This window comes from Capsicum annuum, chromosome 12 (genome assembly GCF_002878395.1).
Source record: "Capsicum annuum cultivar UCD-10X-F1 chromosome 12, UCD10Xv1.1, whole genome shotgun sequence".
Taxonomy (NCBI): domain Eukaryota; kingdom Viridiplantae; phylum Streptophyta; class Magnoliopsida; order Solanales; family Solanaceae; genus Capsicum; species Capsicum annuum.
The window spans coordinates 32,905,177-32,922,948 of NC_061122.1; the positions used below are offsets into that span (position 1 = coordinate 32,905,177).

The window sequence follows — 17,772 nt, forward strand, 5'->3', positions numbered from 1 at the left end:
AAAGCTGATATATATATATATATATATATATATATATATATATATACGTATATCTCGTGTAGTGACGTATGCAGTAATCGAAAGCTAGGTAACTGAATCTATATATCAAAATATTTTGAATGATACATTGATATCATACTATTAAGGAAATAGATATACTATTTTGTGTCAATGTACACACACGTATGTTATTGAAGTTGTAATAACGTAAGACAAGTATTTCGATGTATTTGGGGGGGGGGGGGGGAGTGAAGGGAGGGGGGGGGGGGGGAAAAAAAATGAATCCTGAAACTGGCATATACTTACCATTTGCTTTGAATTTTGAATTTTGAACGACCGCCAAATTTTGGCGGTGAATTTGAGTTTTTTCGTTTAAAAATTTTGTATCTGAGTATATGTGAAATACATTGTACATTATTATGGGATAGTAAAATCGTGTATGTGATATTTATAGTACGTATTTGAAAGCTGATAGCCAATTGAATATATGTATATATGCGTATATCTCGTGTAGTGACGTATGCAGTAATCGAAAGGTCGATAACTGAATCCATATATCAAAATATTTTGAATAATATATTGATATCATACTATTGAGGAAATAGATATACTATTTTGTGTCAATGTAGATACGCGTATATTGTTGAAGTTGTAACAACGTAACACAAGTAATCGATAATTTATTTGATTAACATGTTGTATTAAGAGGTATATATATGAATTTTGCAAATTACGATTGAGAAAATATACTACTCATGTTATTGCTATAAATATTATAGAATTTATTAAAAAAACAATTTATTAAAAATTAATTTTAATTTATTAATTTATTAATTGTAGTAATTAAAATATTTTTTTATTATTTTCTTGAAAACCAACCACATGTGGTCGGTTTTCAAGAAAATAATAAAAAAGTATTTCATAAAATAACTCCTATCCGATCCCACCCCCAGATGACCCGACCCGACTCGATCGGCTTTAACACAACACATACAAAAATCTCTAATTGAAATACACACACACAAATCGACCTACACACACAAAAACCCGACAAACACACCAAAAATACACCCAAACCCTTTTCAAATCCATCTCGCTGCCGACTGCCATCGTCGCCGCCCAGGTACCAACACCCAAATCCTTTTCCATTCTTTTCTTTTCCACTCATATGTGATATAAAAATAGTTTAACATCGATTTGCTTGCCATTGTTGACCAAATTAGTTTCCATTGATTTCTTTGACATTGTTATTTAAATTAGTTGCCATTTTGATCTTTTGACGACCCATGCTAGGTTTCTTTGCCATTGTTGATCAAATTAGTTGTATGAAGAAAAAAAAAGATAGGAGATGTAATATTTTCTTGTGATTTTGAGTTGGCATTGAGAGTGAAAACTATGGACTATTTAAAGGTATATATACATGCTACACTCTCAAGTAATTGATGTTATTATTTCCATGTAATGTGTTGATTTGAGGATTAGAAAATATTATTCCATCCCTCATGAACTTTATAATAAAGCTCCATCAATTAGCTAAATGTTCCCAAAAAGAACAACCGAAGATACAACAATCTCTAATTTAGAATTTTGAATTAAGAAAAGAGGAGACAATGATAATGTATAAACTTTAGCTAAGCCTTAACATATGTAATTTTGACCATTGACAAAAATTTCATTGTATTTTGGCTATAATTATATTTGTTGCCTCATAGTGTAGAAAAATTAAAGTTCTTGCAAAGTTTTGATGAAGCTAAAATATTCAAACATATTTTCCCTATTTTTGTGATTTCTTATTTTGCCTAATGGTCAAGATTTTTTTCATCTAGTTGCCTAATGGGTTGCTTGAAATTTGATGTTACTGTTTGACAGAATTCGAATTCGGAAAAAGAATTGTTTTGTTATTTTTTGGTGACCGATTTTCTCTTTCTCTTTAATTTAGGCCAAGCAGAGGTAAGTTGATTTCTCTCTATTTTCTTATAATGAAGTCTTTAAATGTAGTTTAGTTTGGGATTGTTCGTTGTAAAAGGTTTTGAAAGCCATAGGAATTTTGTGATGATTATATGGTGTGAGAGAGACATGTGACGCCTCTACTTATTTGCTTTGTTACACTTGTTCAATTGTTTGACTTATTATACTATTAATGGATATGTTACTTGAAAGTGAATAAGTATAGTTACTTATCTTGAAGGTGAACTTTTATTTTGAATTTTTGTTGAAGCGTAGGTACTTGAAATGTAAAGTTTTTATTGTGAATTTTGCTATGCTTGTTAATTTTGAATGTGGTTTAGTTTGGTAACTTGGGTGGTGACTTAGTCACTTGAAATCAATTATGTGTAGGTACTTGAAATGTGGATTTATCTTTTGAAGGTAGTTTAGTTTGTTGTTTTAGGAGGTGACTTAGTGACTTAAAAAAATTGAAGTTTAGGTACTTTGATGGTGGAATTTTTGTTTTGAATCTTATTTAAGTTTGGTGACTTGGTAGGTGACTTAGTCACTGAAATTTACTAAGTGTAGGTACTTTAAAGGTGAATTTTTGTTTTGGATCTTCTTTAAGTTTGGTGACTTGGTAGGTGACTTAGTCACTTGAAATTGATTTAAGTGTGGGTACTTTAAAGGTGAATTTTTGTTTTGAATCTTCTTTGAGTTTGGTGACTTTGTAGGTGACTTAGTCACTTGAAATTGATTAAGTGTAGGTACTTTAAAGGTGAATTTTTTGTTTAGAATGTAGTTAAGTTTGGTGACTTGGTAGGTGACTTTGTCACTTGAAATTGATTAAGTATAGGTACTTTAAAGGTGAATTATTGTTTTGAATCTTCTTTAAGTTTGGTGACTTGGTAGGTGACTTAGTCAATTGAAATTGATTAAGTGTAGGTACTTTAAAGGTGAATTTTTATTTTAAATGTAATTAAGTTTGGTTACTTGGTAGGTGACTTAGTCACTGGAAATTTACTAAGTGTAGGTACTTTAAAGGTGAATTTTTTGTTTTGAGTGTAGTTAAGTTTTGTGACTTGGTAGGTGACTTAGTCACTTTAAATTGATAAAGTGTAGGTACTTTAAAGGTAAATTTTTGTTTTGAATGTGGTTTAGTTTGGTGACTTGGGTGGTGACTTAGTGAGTGGAAATTGACTAAGTGTAGGTACTTTAAAGGTGAACTTTTTGTTTTGAATATAGTTAAGATTGGTGACTTGGTAGGTGACTTAGTCACTTGAAATTGATAAAGTGTAGGTACTTTAAAGGTGAATTTTTGTTTTGAATGTGGTTTAGTTTGGTGATTTGTGTGGTGACTCAGTGATTTGAAATTTACTAAGTTTAGGTACTTGAAATGTGAATTTTTGTTTTGAATGTGGTTTAGCTTGTTGTTTTAGGAGGTGACTTAGTCACTTGAAATTGATTATGATGTAGATACTTTTTCATTTTGAATTTAGGTACTTGAAATGTCAACTTTTTGTGACTTGATCTGATTAGTTGAATCTGATTGATTGTATAGATGGAACCTGGTTATAGTTGGATATATCAATGGAATAGTGATAATAGAATGGGTCTTAGGGAGGAATTTGTTGAAGGTGTCAGACGATCTATTGAATAGGCTAAGACACGTGATGTTTGGTCACAATTTCGGGCTATTCATTGTCCTTGTGTTAGATGTGATGGTATAAATTTTTTAAAAGAAGAAGTTGTGAAGGAATATCTTTATAGAAGGGGGGTTCACGAGGACTTTTTAAAATTGCGTACTATTGATGGTGATGTTGAGAAAAATAACTTTATTGTTGGATAAAGTAGTACGGCTGCAGGGCATAATGAATATCAAGATACTAGGATGACAGAAATGGTGCACGATGCTTTTGGGATTCAACACGGGGGCTACTTTAGGGAAAATTTCAAAGATATTCCTAATAGAGAAGTGGGCAAATTCTATGAACAATTGCATGCTGCCAGTCATCCTTTGTTTGACGGGTGCTGGTACTCTCGTTTGTTTGTTGCTGTTAGATTATTAAGTATTAAATCAGACTGAAATATTGTTGAAGGAGGAATTTATTAAAAAGTTAGTTTACCCCGGCTTAGAGGTTCCTGATTCTTTCTATAAGGCAAAAATATTGGTGTCAAAGTTAGGTTTCTCATCGGTTAGAATTGATTATTATGAAAATGGTTTCATGTTATACTTTGAGAAAGATGCTAACCTAGAGTTTTGTAAGTTTTGTCAGCACCCTCAATTTAAGCGTGGTTGTAGTGAAAATAAAATTGCTATTAGGGCGATGCATTATTTACCTCTAATACCAAGGTTGAAGAGGTTGTATGCTTCAAATAGCTCCGCTCCTCATATGAGATGGCATAGTAAAAATAGAAGGCCCACTGGTGTTATGTGTCTTCTATCTGATGGAGAGGCTTGCAAGAATTTTGATACAATTTATTCAGATTTTGCAGCTGAGTCACGAAATATTCACTTGAGATTATGTGCGGATGACTTCTCATCTTTTTCAGTTGGTGCTGCACCATATTCATGTTGGCCTGTATTTATCACCCCGTATAATATTTCTCATGAAATGTTGATGACTAGTCCCTACATATTTCTGAATTATGTTGTTTGTGGCCCGCGTGATTCAAAAAGCAAAATATATGTCTACTTGTAACCTTTGACAATGAACTTTAAATTTTATGGCATGAGGGGGTTGAAACTTGGGACATCTCACTTAAACAAAATTTCAATCTGCGTGTATATCTAATGTAGACTGTTAATGATTTTTCTTCTTATGGAATGTTGTCTGGGTGGATGATAGCTGGAAAGTTGGTTTGTCCATACTGCATGGAAAAAATAAAATCTCACACATTGAGACATGACAGGAAAAATTTATGGTTTGATTGTCATTGTTGTTTCTTGCCACCTGATCATGAATTTAGGAGACTCAAGAATACATTTAGAAGGAATAGAAGGGAACATGATGGTCCACCTCCAAGGTTATCTGGTCATGACATCTGGGAGATAGTTCAGGATTTGCCTAAAGTCAACGAGAAACCATTGTATAGGCTTGATGGATATGGCGTTTCGCATAACTGAACTAAGCAAAGTATATTTTAGGAGTTAGAATATTGGCCAGATAATTTACTTGGAGATAATGTTGATATTATACATACTGAGAAGAACTATTTTGACAACTTGTTCAACACAGTTATGGATGTCACCGGCAAGACAAAGAATAATCCTAAGGCCAGACTTGACTTACCAGAATATTGCAAGCGCAGAGAATTACACGTACAAGAGGTTCCTAATGGCAATGTTCTTAAGCCCAAGGCTAGTTTTACATTCAAGTTGGACCAAAAGCATCAAATATGTGAGTGGGTCCAAACTTTGAAGATGCCCGATGGATATGCCTCAAATTTGGGAAAGAGGGTTAATATGACACAAGGAATCTTGCATGTAATAAAAATTCATGATTTTCATGTTTTCATGGAATAATTACTTCTAATTTCTTTTATTGGTTTACCTGAAAGCATATGGAAACCAATAGCAGAGATTAGTTTGTTCTTTAAAGACTTATGTGCCACAACATTAAAAGAAGAAAATCAGGCGCGAATGGTAAGTAATATTGTTGTTATCACCAACAAGTTGGAGAAGATTTTTCTGCCAGTGTTCTTTGATGTGATGGAACATCTTTCCATTCACCTTGTGCACGAAGCTCGGCTAGGAGGTCCGGTTTAAACTAGGTGGATGTATCCATTCGAACGGTAAGCAATTGCAACATATATAAATTCATACATATCTTTTTTTTAATATAGTAAACATCTAATCTTAAGATTGTGCAGGGCAACTGGAAAATTGAAAAGGGGTCCCAAAAATAAACAAAGGGTGGAAGGCTCTATAGTTAAGGCATATCTTGCAAGAAAAATGCCTCAATTTTGCTCATACTACTTTCGTGATGAAGTTGCATTTTCAAGAAACAGACCAAATCATCATCAAGACGATGAGAATGATCCGCATTGCAACCGATATCAAGTTTCAATCAATCTAGTTGTAAGGCTAAAAAAATCATATTTCACCGGCTCAGTCCTACGGAGTGCAAATCAAAAACTTTATATGTCTTGCTGAATTGCCCGAAAGTTGAGCCCTCTCTAAAGTAAAGAGATTAAAAATTTAACATATCTTATTTATTACTCATTCTATTAAGGAAACTAATTGTGTTCCGCATGTTGGATCTTCAGTTCATTTAAGACTCAATTCTACGAAAATCAAGTGTATGCATCCTTTACAGCATGATTTACCTATGAGATTCGGAGTACTAATATTTTTACAAATTTTAAACATTTACATATTCCTTAACTATTGTTGCGATGGATGTATAGACATACCAGAAAAGATAGGGTGAGGAATGAGATTATTCGGGAGAAGGTGGGAGTTGCCTCGATGGAGGATAAGTTGCGAGAAGTGACGCTACGTTGGTTTGAGCATGTGATGAGGAAGGGCCCTGATGCTCCAGTGCAGAGGTAAGACTCTGGCTAGGGATGGTTTTAGGCGAGCTAGAGGTGGACCGAAGCAATATTGAAGGGAGGTGATTAGACATGATATGGAGCAATTACAGCTTATAAAGGACATGAACCTTGATAGAAAGGTGTGGAGGACGCGGATTAGGATGGAGGATTAGGGCTGGGAGCGCGGAGGTAGTAATAGGGGAGTGCTCCTTTGGGCCTGGAGTTTCTGGTTTGTAGTGTTGTGGTTGTAGTTTGGGGCTAGTGGTGTTAGCTTTTTTGCATCCCTTACTAGTTTATTATGCACTTATCTTTTGTGTTTGTTATACGGTTAGTTTGTTTTGTGTACCATACTAGTTTATATGCGCTTACTTTTTGTATTTGTTATACTGTTATTGGTCCTAAGCCGAGGGTCTATCGGAAATAGCCTTTCTACTTCTCTTGAGGTAGTGGTATGGTATGCGTACACTCTACCCTCCCCAGACCCCACTAGGTGGGAATACACTGGGTATGTTGTTGTTGTTGTACACATTTCTCAACTAACACACACACACATATATATGTATAATATTTTTAAGTACACCAGTCACCAAATGTAGCTGCATACGATCAGTTCTTGAGAGATATTTCTTTGGGACCAGTTGAATCTTATACAATGTCCCATTACATAGTAAATGGATTTAAATTTTCCACCGAAGAACACTCCAGAACAAGGAAAATAAATAATAGTGGTGTTTGGGTTAAGGGTGATAATGATGTTGATTACTTTGGCATCATATACGAGATCTTAGAACTAGAGTATGTTGGTTTTTCAATAAAAAAATTATCCTCTTTCAATGTAAGTGGTTTGTTCCAAGCACAAGAGCCATAAGAGTACATAAGGAGCATAACATCATTGAAGTGAAGCACAATAGGTCGTATCCTATTTACAATCCATTTGTTATAGCGCAAAATGCTAAATAAGTGTATTATGTTTCTTATCCGTTGTGCAGTGATAAGTCTGATTGGTGGGCTGTAATCAAAACAAAACCTATAGGACGGGTGAAAGTTGAGAATGTGCTGGAGACTGAGTATCAAAAATGAAATGTAGATTGATCACCAACTAGTGAACATTGACTTAGTGGATAATTTGAATCACCTCAAAAATATATTTGAAGAAGTTAATATTGCAGAAGAAGAGGCTAAGTAGGCAGGAGATGAGGAAACTTCCGAAGAGGGTGAATGGTTTAGTGGAGAATCTTCAGGAGGGGAGGATTAGTTTGTGTATGTTGTATTTATTATGTATTGATGTCTTTATGCTTTGTACTATATATTTACCTTAATATTTCTTATTTAAGATTGATATGTAATATACTGTGTAAGATTGTTGTTTTCACTTTTTCATAATTTATATAGTAATAAAAATATTCTTGTCTATCTCATGTTGTTGGAGTGATTTGAAATGTGAATTAGTAACTTGAAATTAGTTACTTGGAATGTTTTCTTATATATTCATTTTGCAAGAACTAACTACTTGTTAACTTTACATAATTTAGATGTCAGGCAGAGGTGACAAAGGTAAGGAAATAGTTGATCCTACAAAAAAAAAACCTCCGCCTTATAGACGATCGAGAGGTATTCATATATCTGAGGATCGATTTGTTGACATGCCAGCACGACCGTTATATTCTAGGTCATCTCAGCATTCGGTTTCTGCTCCTACGCATATAGGGCCACTTCATAGGTCTACACCGACTCATTCTGTTCTTATCACCGTGGCACCGCCATCACAGTACTATCGGATGACCACTGGCATATTCGGGCATCTACCATCGTCAGTACCCTCCTGTAGCAGTCACCCACATTCGTACAGTGATTCTGCTGGATCTATTGGGTTGTCGGATCTTTATCTTAGAGGCATTCCATCCAGTGTTTCAGATCCGCCCACGCCAGTGCATCCACCAGCACTTGTTTCGCGGATCGGAGACAGAGATGATTATGGAAGGCGTTATCTTATTTCATATAGAACATGGTAAGATTTCTAAATATAATAACATTATTCATTTTTCATTACGATATTATTATGCTCTATGAAATTACTGTTTGATCTTATGTTGTAGGTTTAAGCCGGATGCTGGAGTTGGAAAAATTATGAGTAAACGCATTTGTCGGCACTTCAACGGCTACTGGACTAGTTGGCAAAAGGTTCCAAAAAATGACAGAGAAAAAATGTTTAAAGAATTTCAGGTAAGGATTTAACTTATCGACTACTTAACACATTTTTAGAACAAAAGATTGAATATTATATTTTTTTTGTTGTTGTAAAAATATTACTGGTGAAATGATGCGAATAAATGTGCTATAAGTAGGAATTTTTACAAAAAAACTAGATCCAGATTTAACGGTTTGTTGGATTATGCCAGAACCAACATGGTACGTCAGGGTTTATACTCGAACCCAATTGATAACAGTATATTTGCTATTGGAATAACGAAGAATACCAATTGTTGAGAGACAAAGGAAAGAAAGCTCGGGCATCATCCAAGGGTGGCTCTCTACATACTGCGGGTGCAGTTAGTATTATTGTTGTGGAGGAAAAAATGGTATGTAACTTTTACAGTTTTAATTATTTGTTTCTATTTATATTTTTAATTATTTAAAGATTAATAATTTTTTCGTATGTAGGAAAAAGAAAAGAGTAGGAAGATACCCTTCGATGAGCTATTCGAGGAGACACATGTGAATAAGAAAAAGAACTCGACTGATGAAGATGTCTGGGTTGAGCCTCATGCAAAAGTTGCCCATGTAATAATCAAATTTTGAATTTATGGATCTTTTTCTCAAAATTGATATTATTCAAGTATAAGTACTTTAATATTTTTTTTACTATTAATTTTAACTTTACTTTGAATATAGGACAAATATATGCAACTCCTTAGTGGGTTTCGTAGTACTCAACTTTTTGAAAGTCAGAGTGATTCCCAATACCCGAACATGTAGAGGAGAAGTTTTGTGAACAAACTGTGGGTCCTGCAGTTAGAGGTCATTACTACAGATACCACAGAAATTATTTTGGCGATAATGTTAGGTCTTCCTTCGGCCCTACATCCTATACCTCATCAGTTGATAGAGAAACCGTTGAATCACTAAAAAATACGGTTTCTAAACTCACTGAGGAGCTTGCTGCAAAGAGAGAGAGAGGGCGTAGAAGAAAGAGGAGGAAATATCATCAAAAATCAGGATGCTGTAGGAGTAGTTCAGCTATTTTATTCAATCTGCAGGGATTATTCCTCCATGTCCTGATGATGCAGTTCGGGCTGCAAAAGGTCTAGCCCACTGAATGATATCAGCACAGATGAGGAATCAGATCTTGCGTGTGCGGCTGAGGATGCAGAAGACGAAGACGAAGACGATGATGATGAGTGGTAGTTTTTTTTACTTTTGTATGTGTTGTAGTTTGGATTTCGAGATGACTTTTAGTTTTTACATTTTTTTATGTTTTTAGAGTTGTATGTTAGTTGTGTGGGAATACACTTGGTTTGTTGTTGTTGTTGTAGTATTGTATGTTGTTGTTTCATTTGTTCAGCTTGTTGCTTTTTATGTTTAAAAAAAAATCAGAAAAATCGATCACATGTGGTCGGTTTTCTGAAAAATTTACAAAAAACCGACCACAAGTGGTCGATTTTAATAAAATTAATTAATTTTAAAAGAAAATCGACCACAAGTGGTGGTTTTTAATAAAATTAATTAATTAATTTTAAAATAAAACCGATCACTTGTGGTTAGTTTTATTAAAATTAAGTAATTAATTTTAAACTAAAACAGACGACTTGTGGTCGATTTATTTTGATTTTTTCTATTTTTAAAATTATTTTTTCTATTTTAATAAAATAATAATGAATTTTAAAAATATATATATATTTTAAAAAAAAAACGGCCACACGTGGTCGGTTTTTAAAAAGCTACCACTTTACCAATCATACATTTTGATCGATTTTGTGGTTGAAAATTCAGAAAATTCGACCAAATATGGTTAGGTTTTCTGTTTTTTCTAATAGTGCATGTTTCGCACGATTTAATAAATTTTACTCATTTACCCTCTCCAAGAAAAATATTTTAGAAATTTAAATAGTATATTTTAGAAATTTTTTACTCATACTCCCTTACTAGTTGCTCACTATCAAGATTTTCTACAAAATCTGGACACAAAAATTTGGACAAGAAGAGTAACATATATTATTTGAAAATTATATAAAAAGTATTATAAATTACAATAGTTAACAACTTAAAATATTTAAAAATAATTTAATCTGTTATATGTTTCAAAAATATGTAAAAAATACTATAAATCACAATAATTAACAACTTAAAAAATTTAAAAGATATAAAATATTTAATTGACTCTCAAAATTAAATTAGTGTTACGTAAATTGAATAGAAGAAAAATATTATAAATTAAAATAATTTAAAACTCCAGTTAATTTTAAAATATAATTGACTATTAATGCCATAAAAATTTGGACAAGGAGCGTAACGTATATTATTTAAAAATTACATAAAAATATTATAAATTACAATAGTTAACAACTTAAAATATCTGAAAACATATTAAATATATAATTGATTATCTAAATTTTATTTGGATCACATAAATTAAGACAAAAAAATAACATATATTGAGCCCATACTAAATCTCGGATGAATCTTAGAATACATGTGCAATTCATTTTTAAAAAAAATTGTTTAAATCTATCAAAATTGAGAAGGCAAGTTTCAATACATTACACCAAGCAATGTATAAGAAATAATGTTAAATAATATCAATATTACTAATACAAGCATTATTAATGCAGACATTACTAATAAATTCTATTCGAAATTATACACCCTAACAAAACGACTCATATATTTCAATGGAAGAAACATATATAAAAGCATAGTTCAATAAAACATCTACATAAATATACTTTATCGTGTTCTTAAAGTTAAATAACTTAAATTAATATGAAAAAAGGTAAAATATAATTTTCTTTTTATATAATTGTTGAAATACTTAAAATTTTAATCCAAAGTATTAATATGATTTAACTTCAAAGAACAAGTTGACAAATAAAAGAGAATGAGAAAATTAAAGTAAAAAAATGTTTACATCAACTTAGTAGGGGAGTAAAATGTAATTTTGAATTATTAATTGCAAGCCACATGTGATGTAATATGCATGACTAGATAACCCTTTGTCATATGATTAAAGATTTAAAACTTAAAATGCATCAAATTTTATCATTTATATAAATAAAATATATATAATTATCCTGTGAGACTTGGATCGTTGAAAAATATCATCAAGTAGTTAATATGTTAATTTTGTGTATTCATATTTTATAATTCATAATTCAAATTGACATTAATTTAACTTATATACATAATTAAAAGGTCAAACCCATCGATAGACCCTCAAACTTGTACCGAAAATTCACTTAGATCCCTCATCTAAAGTCTGTACCTATTAGATACTTAACCTATCCGAAATTTGATCCATTTAGGCCTTTTTTTGTCATGCCTCATCAAATCTCATCCGCGTGATATCAAACACAGCTGACGTGGAAAGTCATTCCATTCAACATTTTTCATGTGGATTAAATATTTTCATGTTGGTTTTAAACAATGCTAAACCAATATTGGTATTTTGTTTACTTTCCTCATATGGTTAAAGAAGAAAAAATTGTTGTTCTTCAATGGAGTCAGATGATGGAGATGACACCTTCAATGGAGAAGTAGATGGAGATGATAAATTTTAATCCAATTCCAACAAACAATCAATCAATTAGATGATTATTGATGGATCAGCTAGAAATTTGATTGACAAATTGACGGGGACAGCGGTGGTGAACGGTGGTTATGCATCGATGCATTTGAATGGAGTTTATGGATTGGCACAGTGTTGGAAAACTTTGAGTATTAAAGGTTGCAGAGAGTGTTTGGACAAAGAGAGTAGGGATATCAAAGGGTGTTTTCCAAGCAGAGATGCTAGAGCTTTAATCGCGGGATGTTATTTGAGATATTCGACACAAAATTTTGTTAATAATCTATCTGCGGATAGTAGGAAGAATTTGTTGTTACCATCGCGTGTCATTGCTGGTGTGATTGGCAATGTTGTTGTTTCCTCAATTCTATGTTTCTTGATATTCCGGAGATGGGATTAGTTGGAAATATTGTTAGATCTTGCTTTTCTTTGTTACGAAGAAGACAACGAGGTGTGTGTCTGAAGACGACGATGACGGGGTGGGGAATTAAAGATGATGAACTGGGGTGGGGGTAGGGTGCAGTGAAGATGATGACGCTCGCGAGGATGGGGGGGGGGGGGGGGAGGGGACTGTGAAGACGATGAACGGAGGGGGAGGGGGGGTTTGTTCTTTTTCTTTTTCTTTTTTATTTTAAAATTATAATAATTAAAAATTATATTAATAAAATAATAAAGTATAAGTTTTTCAATTAAAAAAAAGTAAAATATTATTTTTTCCACTCTCCTCGCCAAATCAACATTTTGTGCCTGATAGGTATCAATTTAAGCAGTTGAGGTGTCTGATAGGTACATATCTTAGTTGAGGGGTCTAAGTGAATTTTTGGGATAAGTTTAAGGGTCGATTAATGGGTTTGGCCTAATTAAAATATCTTAATGTTGGGCCCGTGCTGACACGGGTCATGCTCCTTTAGTGTGTGTATATATATATATATATATATATATATATATATAAATTTATTAACATATATTAAAGTGATGGAGAAGAAAGAATGACAAAGCAATAGCCATAATTCAATTAGAGGCAGATATTCTATGGGAGATGGGAATTATTTGTAGGATAAAAGAAAAAATTCAATTAAATTATTTATTAAATTTAGAAAATAATTATTTTAATAAAATGGATTAACCCTTCATAAGATATAAGTAAAATTGCATACACATTATTCTCTTTAAACTCCACTTATAAAATTATATTGAATATATCTATATTTATACTATATTAATAGTGTGAAGGGCCTTAAAATGTTGTTTGAACTTTATGCTATTCATTAAAAGTTTTGCTTTACACAAAATCATTTTTTTCACTATTTTTCTATAATTTAAGAATTAAAAATTAATTAAATACATTTATGATAAAACCTTTCCTTATTAGAAGTCATCATAATTAGTGACAACTAATACTTTTTTCATTAGTTTAAAAATTCTAAATCAACAAAATTTGATTTTAAAAAAAATTTGCAAAATCTAGAGATAAATATAAAAACGTTTGTTTTAAAAAAAATTAACAAGTACCAAATTTTTATAAGTTTTATATACGTAACAAAAATGTAATCAAAGATTTTATAAAGATATGACTTTAAAAATAAGAAGGATTTTAAATATAGAAAAAAATTCACAATAGACAAAATAATTTAATTTTAAATTAATCAAAAATTACGCATACGAAGTACATGCGGTTAAACTAGCTATTATTAATAAAACGAAATAAACTGAACCGAGAGGAAACAAGATTAGTTTCCCATGCTATAGAGTCGAAGGAAACTGAAATAAGAAGGAATTATGAGGAAAACAGAAGTGGAAAAATCTCCTCACTTGCTTCCCTTTTCCAACTTAATAGTCAAATTATATTAGATTTGTTAAAAGAAAGAAATTAAAAGGTCAAACCCATCAATAGCCCCTCAAACTTGTTATAAAAATTTACTTAGACCCCTTAACTAAGGCCTGTACCTATCAGATTCCTAAACCCCTCGAATTTGATCCAATCAGACCTTTTTGTCTACGTGGCTCTTCGCGTGTTGTCCACTCACTAGAGGCACGTGAGACACGTTTTTTTTTAATAATTAACTAATGAAAATGTGCCAAGTGGCACTGAGGGCCCAAATTTTTATTAATCATAGAATGAATAATATTTTTTTAATTAAAAACTTATATTTAAATTATTTTATTAATTTTAATTATTATAACTTGTTTATTTTATTTTATTTTTAAAAGAACCCCCCCCCCCCTCCCTTGGTTGTCTTCTTCACACCCACCCCGCCCCTATCGTCTTCTTTACCCCCTCCCCTTTCATTGTCTTTTTCACAACCCTCTCCCTCTCTGCAGCTAAAAGTGCACTGTTGTTTTGTGATATGATATAATGGAACTTCAATTCAGGTGTGATGCAATAATTTGGCATGTCAAGATTGACCACAATTACATTTACTCTGTATTGAAATAAGAATCCTTCATTCAATTAATGTTGAGTCCTATACGTTTCTTGGTTTCACTCCATAAAGTCTTTTTTTTTTTTTAAAACTACTATTACAGCATATAATACTATTTCTGCCACAACATTCACTCTTTACCAATTATCATCTCTACAATAAAAAGACTTTGTATTAGATAATAGAGAAAGGTATCCCAAGATGTGGAAGATTCAGCACAAGGAAAATGTCAATATACTCGTTTGATTGGAGAGAAACCAATATGACTAATTACTTACTCATCAGTCTGAATCGGAATCAGGATTGGTTGATGATCTGACTGATCTATTTCTATCAGCATATGAATCATCATCCTCTTCTTCTTTCTTGTTCTCTTTGATTATTCCTTAAAGTCATCCTCGTCTTCTTTTCTTCTTCCACTCCATAAAGTCATCGTCGTCTTCTTATCTTCTTCATCTCCGTCTTCTTGATCCTACTACAAATCAGCGAAAACGCAAATCAATTTTCCTTCTTTAATTCATCAATTTCCAATTTTCCTTCTCTAATATGGATCAATTTTTTATTTTTTTTTTAAAAAGTGCATCTTCTTACTAGAGAAAAGAATGGAAGGGGAGGGGGAGTTTATCTTCTTGCTAGAAAAGAGAATGAAAGCGGTGGGGGCGGGGGGGGGGGGGGGGGAGGCGGGGGGAAACCAGTTTTTACTGGGGGGGGGGGAGGAAGACGGGGGGGGGGGGGTGGAGGGGAGGAAGACGATAGGGGTGGGGGGTGGGATGGTGGGAAGGGTAAGTTAAGTTTTTTTTTTATAATTTTAAAATATAGTTAAAATAATTTTTGGACCCATGTGTCATTATTTAATTGGAATCATAACTTATAATTCTTTATTTTTATTTGTTTAAAATTTTATAATTTATTTTTAATAATTATTTTTTTATTTTTAAAATAATTTTATAATTATTTTTTAATAATTTGGATATTCAATGAAATTTTTTATTTTTTAAAAATTTTATAATTTTTTTCGATACTCAGTTTTTTTATTTTTATATTTTAAAATCTTTTTTATAATTATTTTTTAATATATTTTTTTTAATTTTATAATTTCTTTTTAATAATCAGTTTTTTATTTTTATTTTGTAAATAATTATATAATTAATTTTTAATAATTATCGAACCCACAATGCCACGTGGCAACTTTCAATTAGCCCTTTTTGCCACATCAGCGCATGTGTGCAACACATACTTTGAGCTTTTAGCTGATTGGGCAAAAAATGCCTAATTGAAACCAAATTGGGGGGTTTAGGAGTTTAATAGGTACATGCCTTAGGTTAGAGATTTAAGTGAATTTTAGGAAGAAGTTTGAGGGGCTGTCGATGGGTTTGACCAAATTAAATTGAATTGTCAAAAGAACGAATTCTATCATCATGATTGACTACTGATTGCCCTTCTTAGGAAAAAAATAATTTATATACATCGATTACGTAAAACCGAAGAAATTTAAACATAGCTAATATAATTTAATTCAATATATTAATAGCAAAGAATGAATTTTGTTTTATGAGTTATTACTAATTTACTTTTTATAAACAATTATTTGTAATTGTCATTGTTTTAAAAGCGCTTTTACACTATCGAGATAGAGAAGTAAGGACGGAGCCACCGTTCAAGTTGTATGTTTGGCGAGCTGGGTGATAATTTTGACTCAAATCTTGAATTTGTGTTTTAAAAATTTATTAAATATATGTATGAATAATTTACCTCAAACCTAAAAAGTAAAGGGAATTATAGAAGGTAAACTCTAAATAAAAATTGATAAAGTACTAAACAAGGGCAACATACAAATCCTCATTTCTTTAAATTTACACAGAGCTACAAAGACCAACCAAAACTCCAAAAGACATAATAATAGAAAAGGTTTAATCTTATCACATGATAAAAAGCAAGAAATTAAACAATTTTTTCTCACCAACCAAGAGCATCAAGAATACCTAAAACAACATCACAAATATGCTTAAATCCATCTTCCCTAATAGCAAGTTGAGGTGGATAATTCAATCTTGGATTCCTCTTAAACCCATTATGACAGACATTAGGGTAATCAGCAGCAGCCATAACATGCATGTAAGCATAGTCATAAACTTCATTATTCAAATCTTGAAGTGAATCTTGAAGTGCATTAGTAGCTAATGCATACTTATCAGCACAATCGTTAAGGAGTTTCTTCATTAATACCACATCATCATTTGAGTAATTACTAGTGTTAAATACTAATTTTGAAGAACTTAAGTATTTGTTTGTGGCTGTGGCATTGACCATTCCAATTTTGACCATGATAGTTGCTAGCCCCTTTGTGTCTGCTTTGAGACTTGTGGAATCTGATTTGAGAGAGGACATACAAAGATCATAGTATTTTGTGTTCTTACATGTTTTTTGGATGAGATCAATTGATGATGATGATGATGTTGAAATTGTTGGTTGCAGTGAAATCAAGAAAACAAAAATCAATAAGAAGTGGAAATTAGAGGACATTTCTTGATGATTTGTTTTCATTTTCTTTTTCTAAAGGAATTTGATGTTAGATTTCTTGGTCTAGTAGAGGAAGAATATGGTTGTATGAAAAGAGGGTTGCTTTCTCTTTTATACTAAGGAGAATTTCTAAGTGGGGAATAAATAAACTAGGAATGCACTTTTTGGGAAGTTACTTTTATAAATTTTCTAAAGGAGAATAAAGATTTCTTGAAGCAATAATTATGTGACGTAGAAAACATTTAGGCAAAATTTCATGATTTAGATAATTTTTAAAATTATTAACAGTTGCAGCAAATATTTAGATTAAATAATTAAATATATATTTTTTGTGTTTTTATATTTAATTAAATTTCGGGGCTTATATGCATTTTCAGCTTAAAGTAGCTACTATATATATTGTACATTTTGTAGTTGCACAAATATTTTAGCTTATTTTTGTTATTTTTAGATTTTTAAAAATAAATCATTTTTGCTTAAACATATGTTTGCTTAATAGCACTTTTTTGATTTATCCAAATACTATAAAAATACTTATAAATTGTTTTGACTTAAAAATTACTAGTAAAGTGACGAGTGAATCTAAAA

The 17,772-nt window shown here is 31.7% G+C and overlaps 1 protein-coding gene and 1 long non-coding RNA gene across 2 annotated transcripts; both read right to left on the reverse strand.

Annotated features, from left to right (window-relative positions):
• Positions 1 to 14,628: 14,628 nt before the first annotated feature.
• LOC124889509 lies at positions 14,629 to 15,325 on the reverse strand. The gene is made up of 2 exons (XR_007048560.1): positions 15,256 to 15,325; positions 14,629 to 15,139 (listed from the first exon to the last, which is right to left on the reverse strand). It is a non-coding gene; the product is annotated as an uncharacterized LOC124889509 (long non-coding RNA).
• Positions 15,326 to 16,476: 1,151 nt separating this feature from the next.
• On the reverse strand, positions 16,477 to 17,275 carry LOC107851666 (cell wall / vacuolar inhibitor of fructosidase 2). The gene has a single exon (XM_016696744.2). The coding sequence runs from the start codon at positions 17,206 to 17,208 to the stop codon at positions 16,621 to 16,623; it is 588 nt and encodes a 195-aa protein (XP_016552230.1). The 5' UTR covers positions 17,209 to 17,275; the 3' UTR covers positions 16,477 to 16,620.
• Between the last annotated feature and the right edge of the window lie 497 nt (positions 17,276 to 17,772).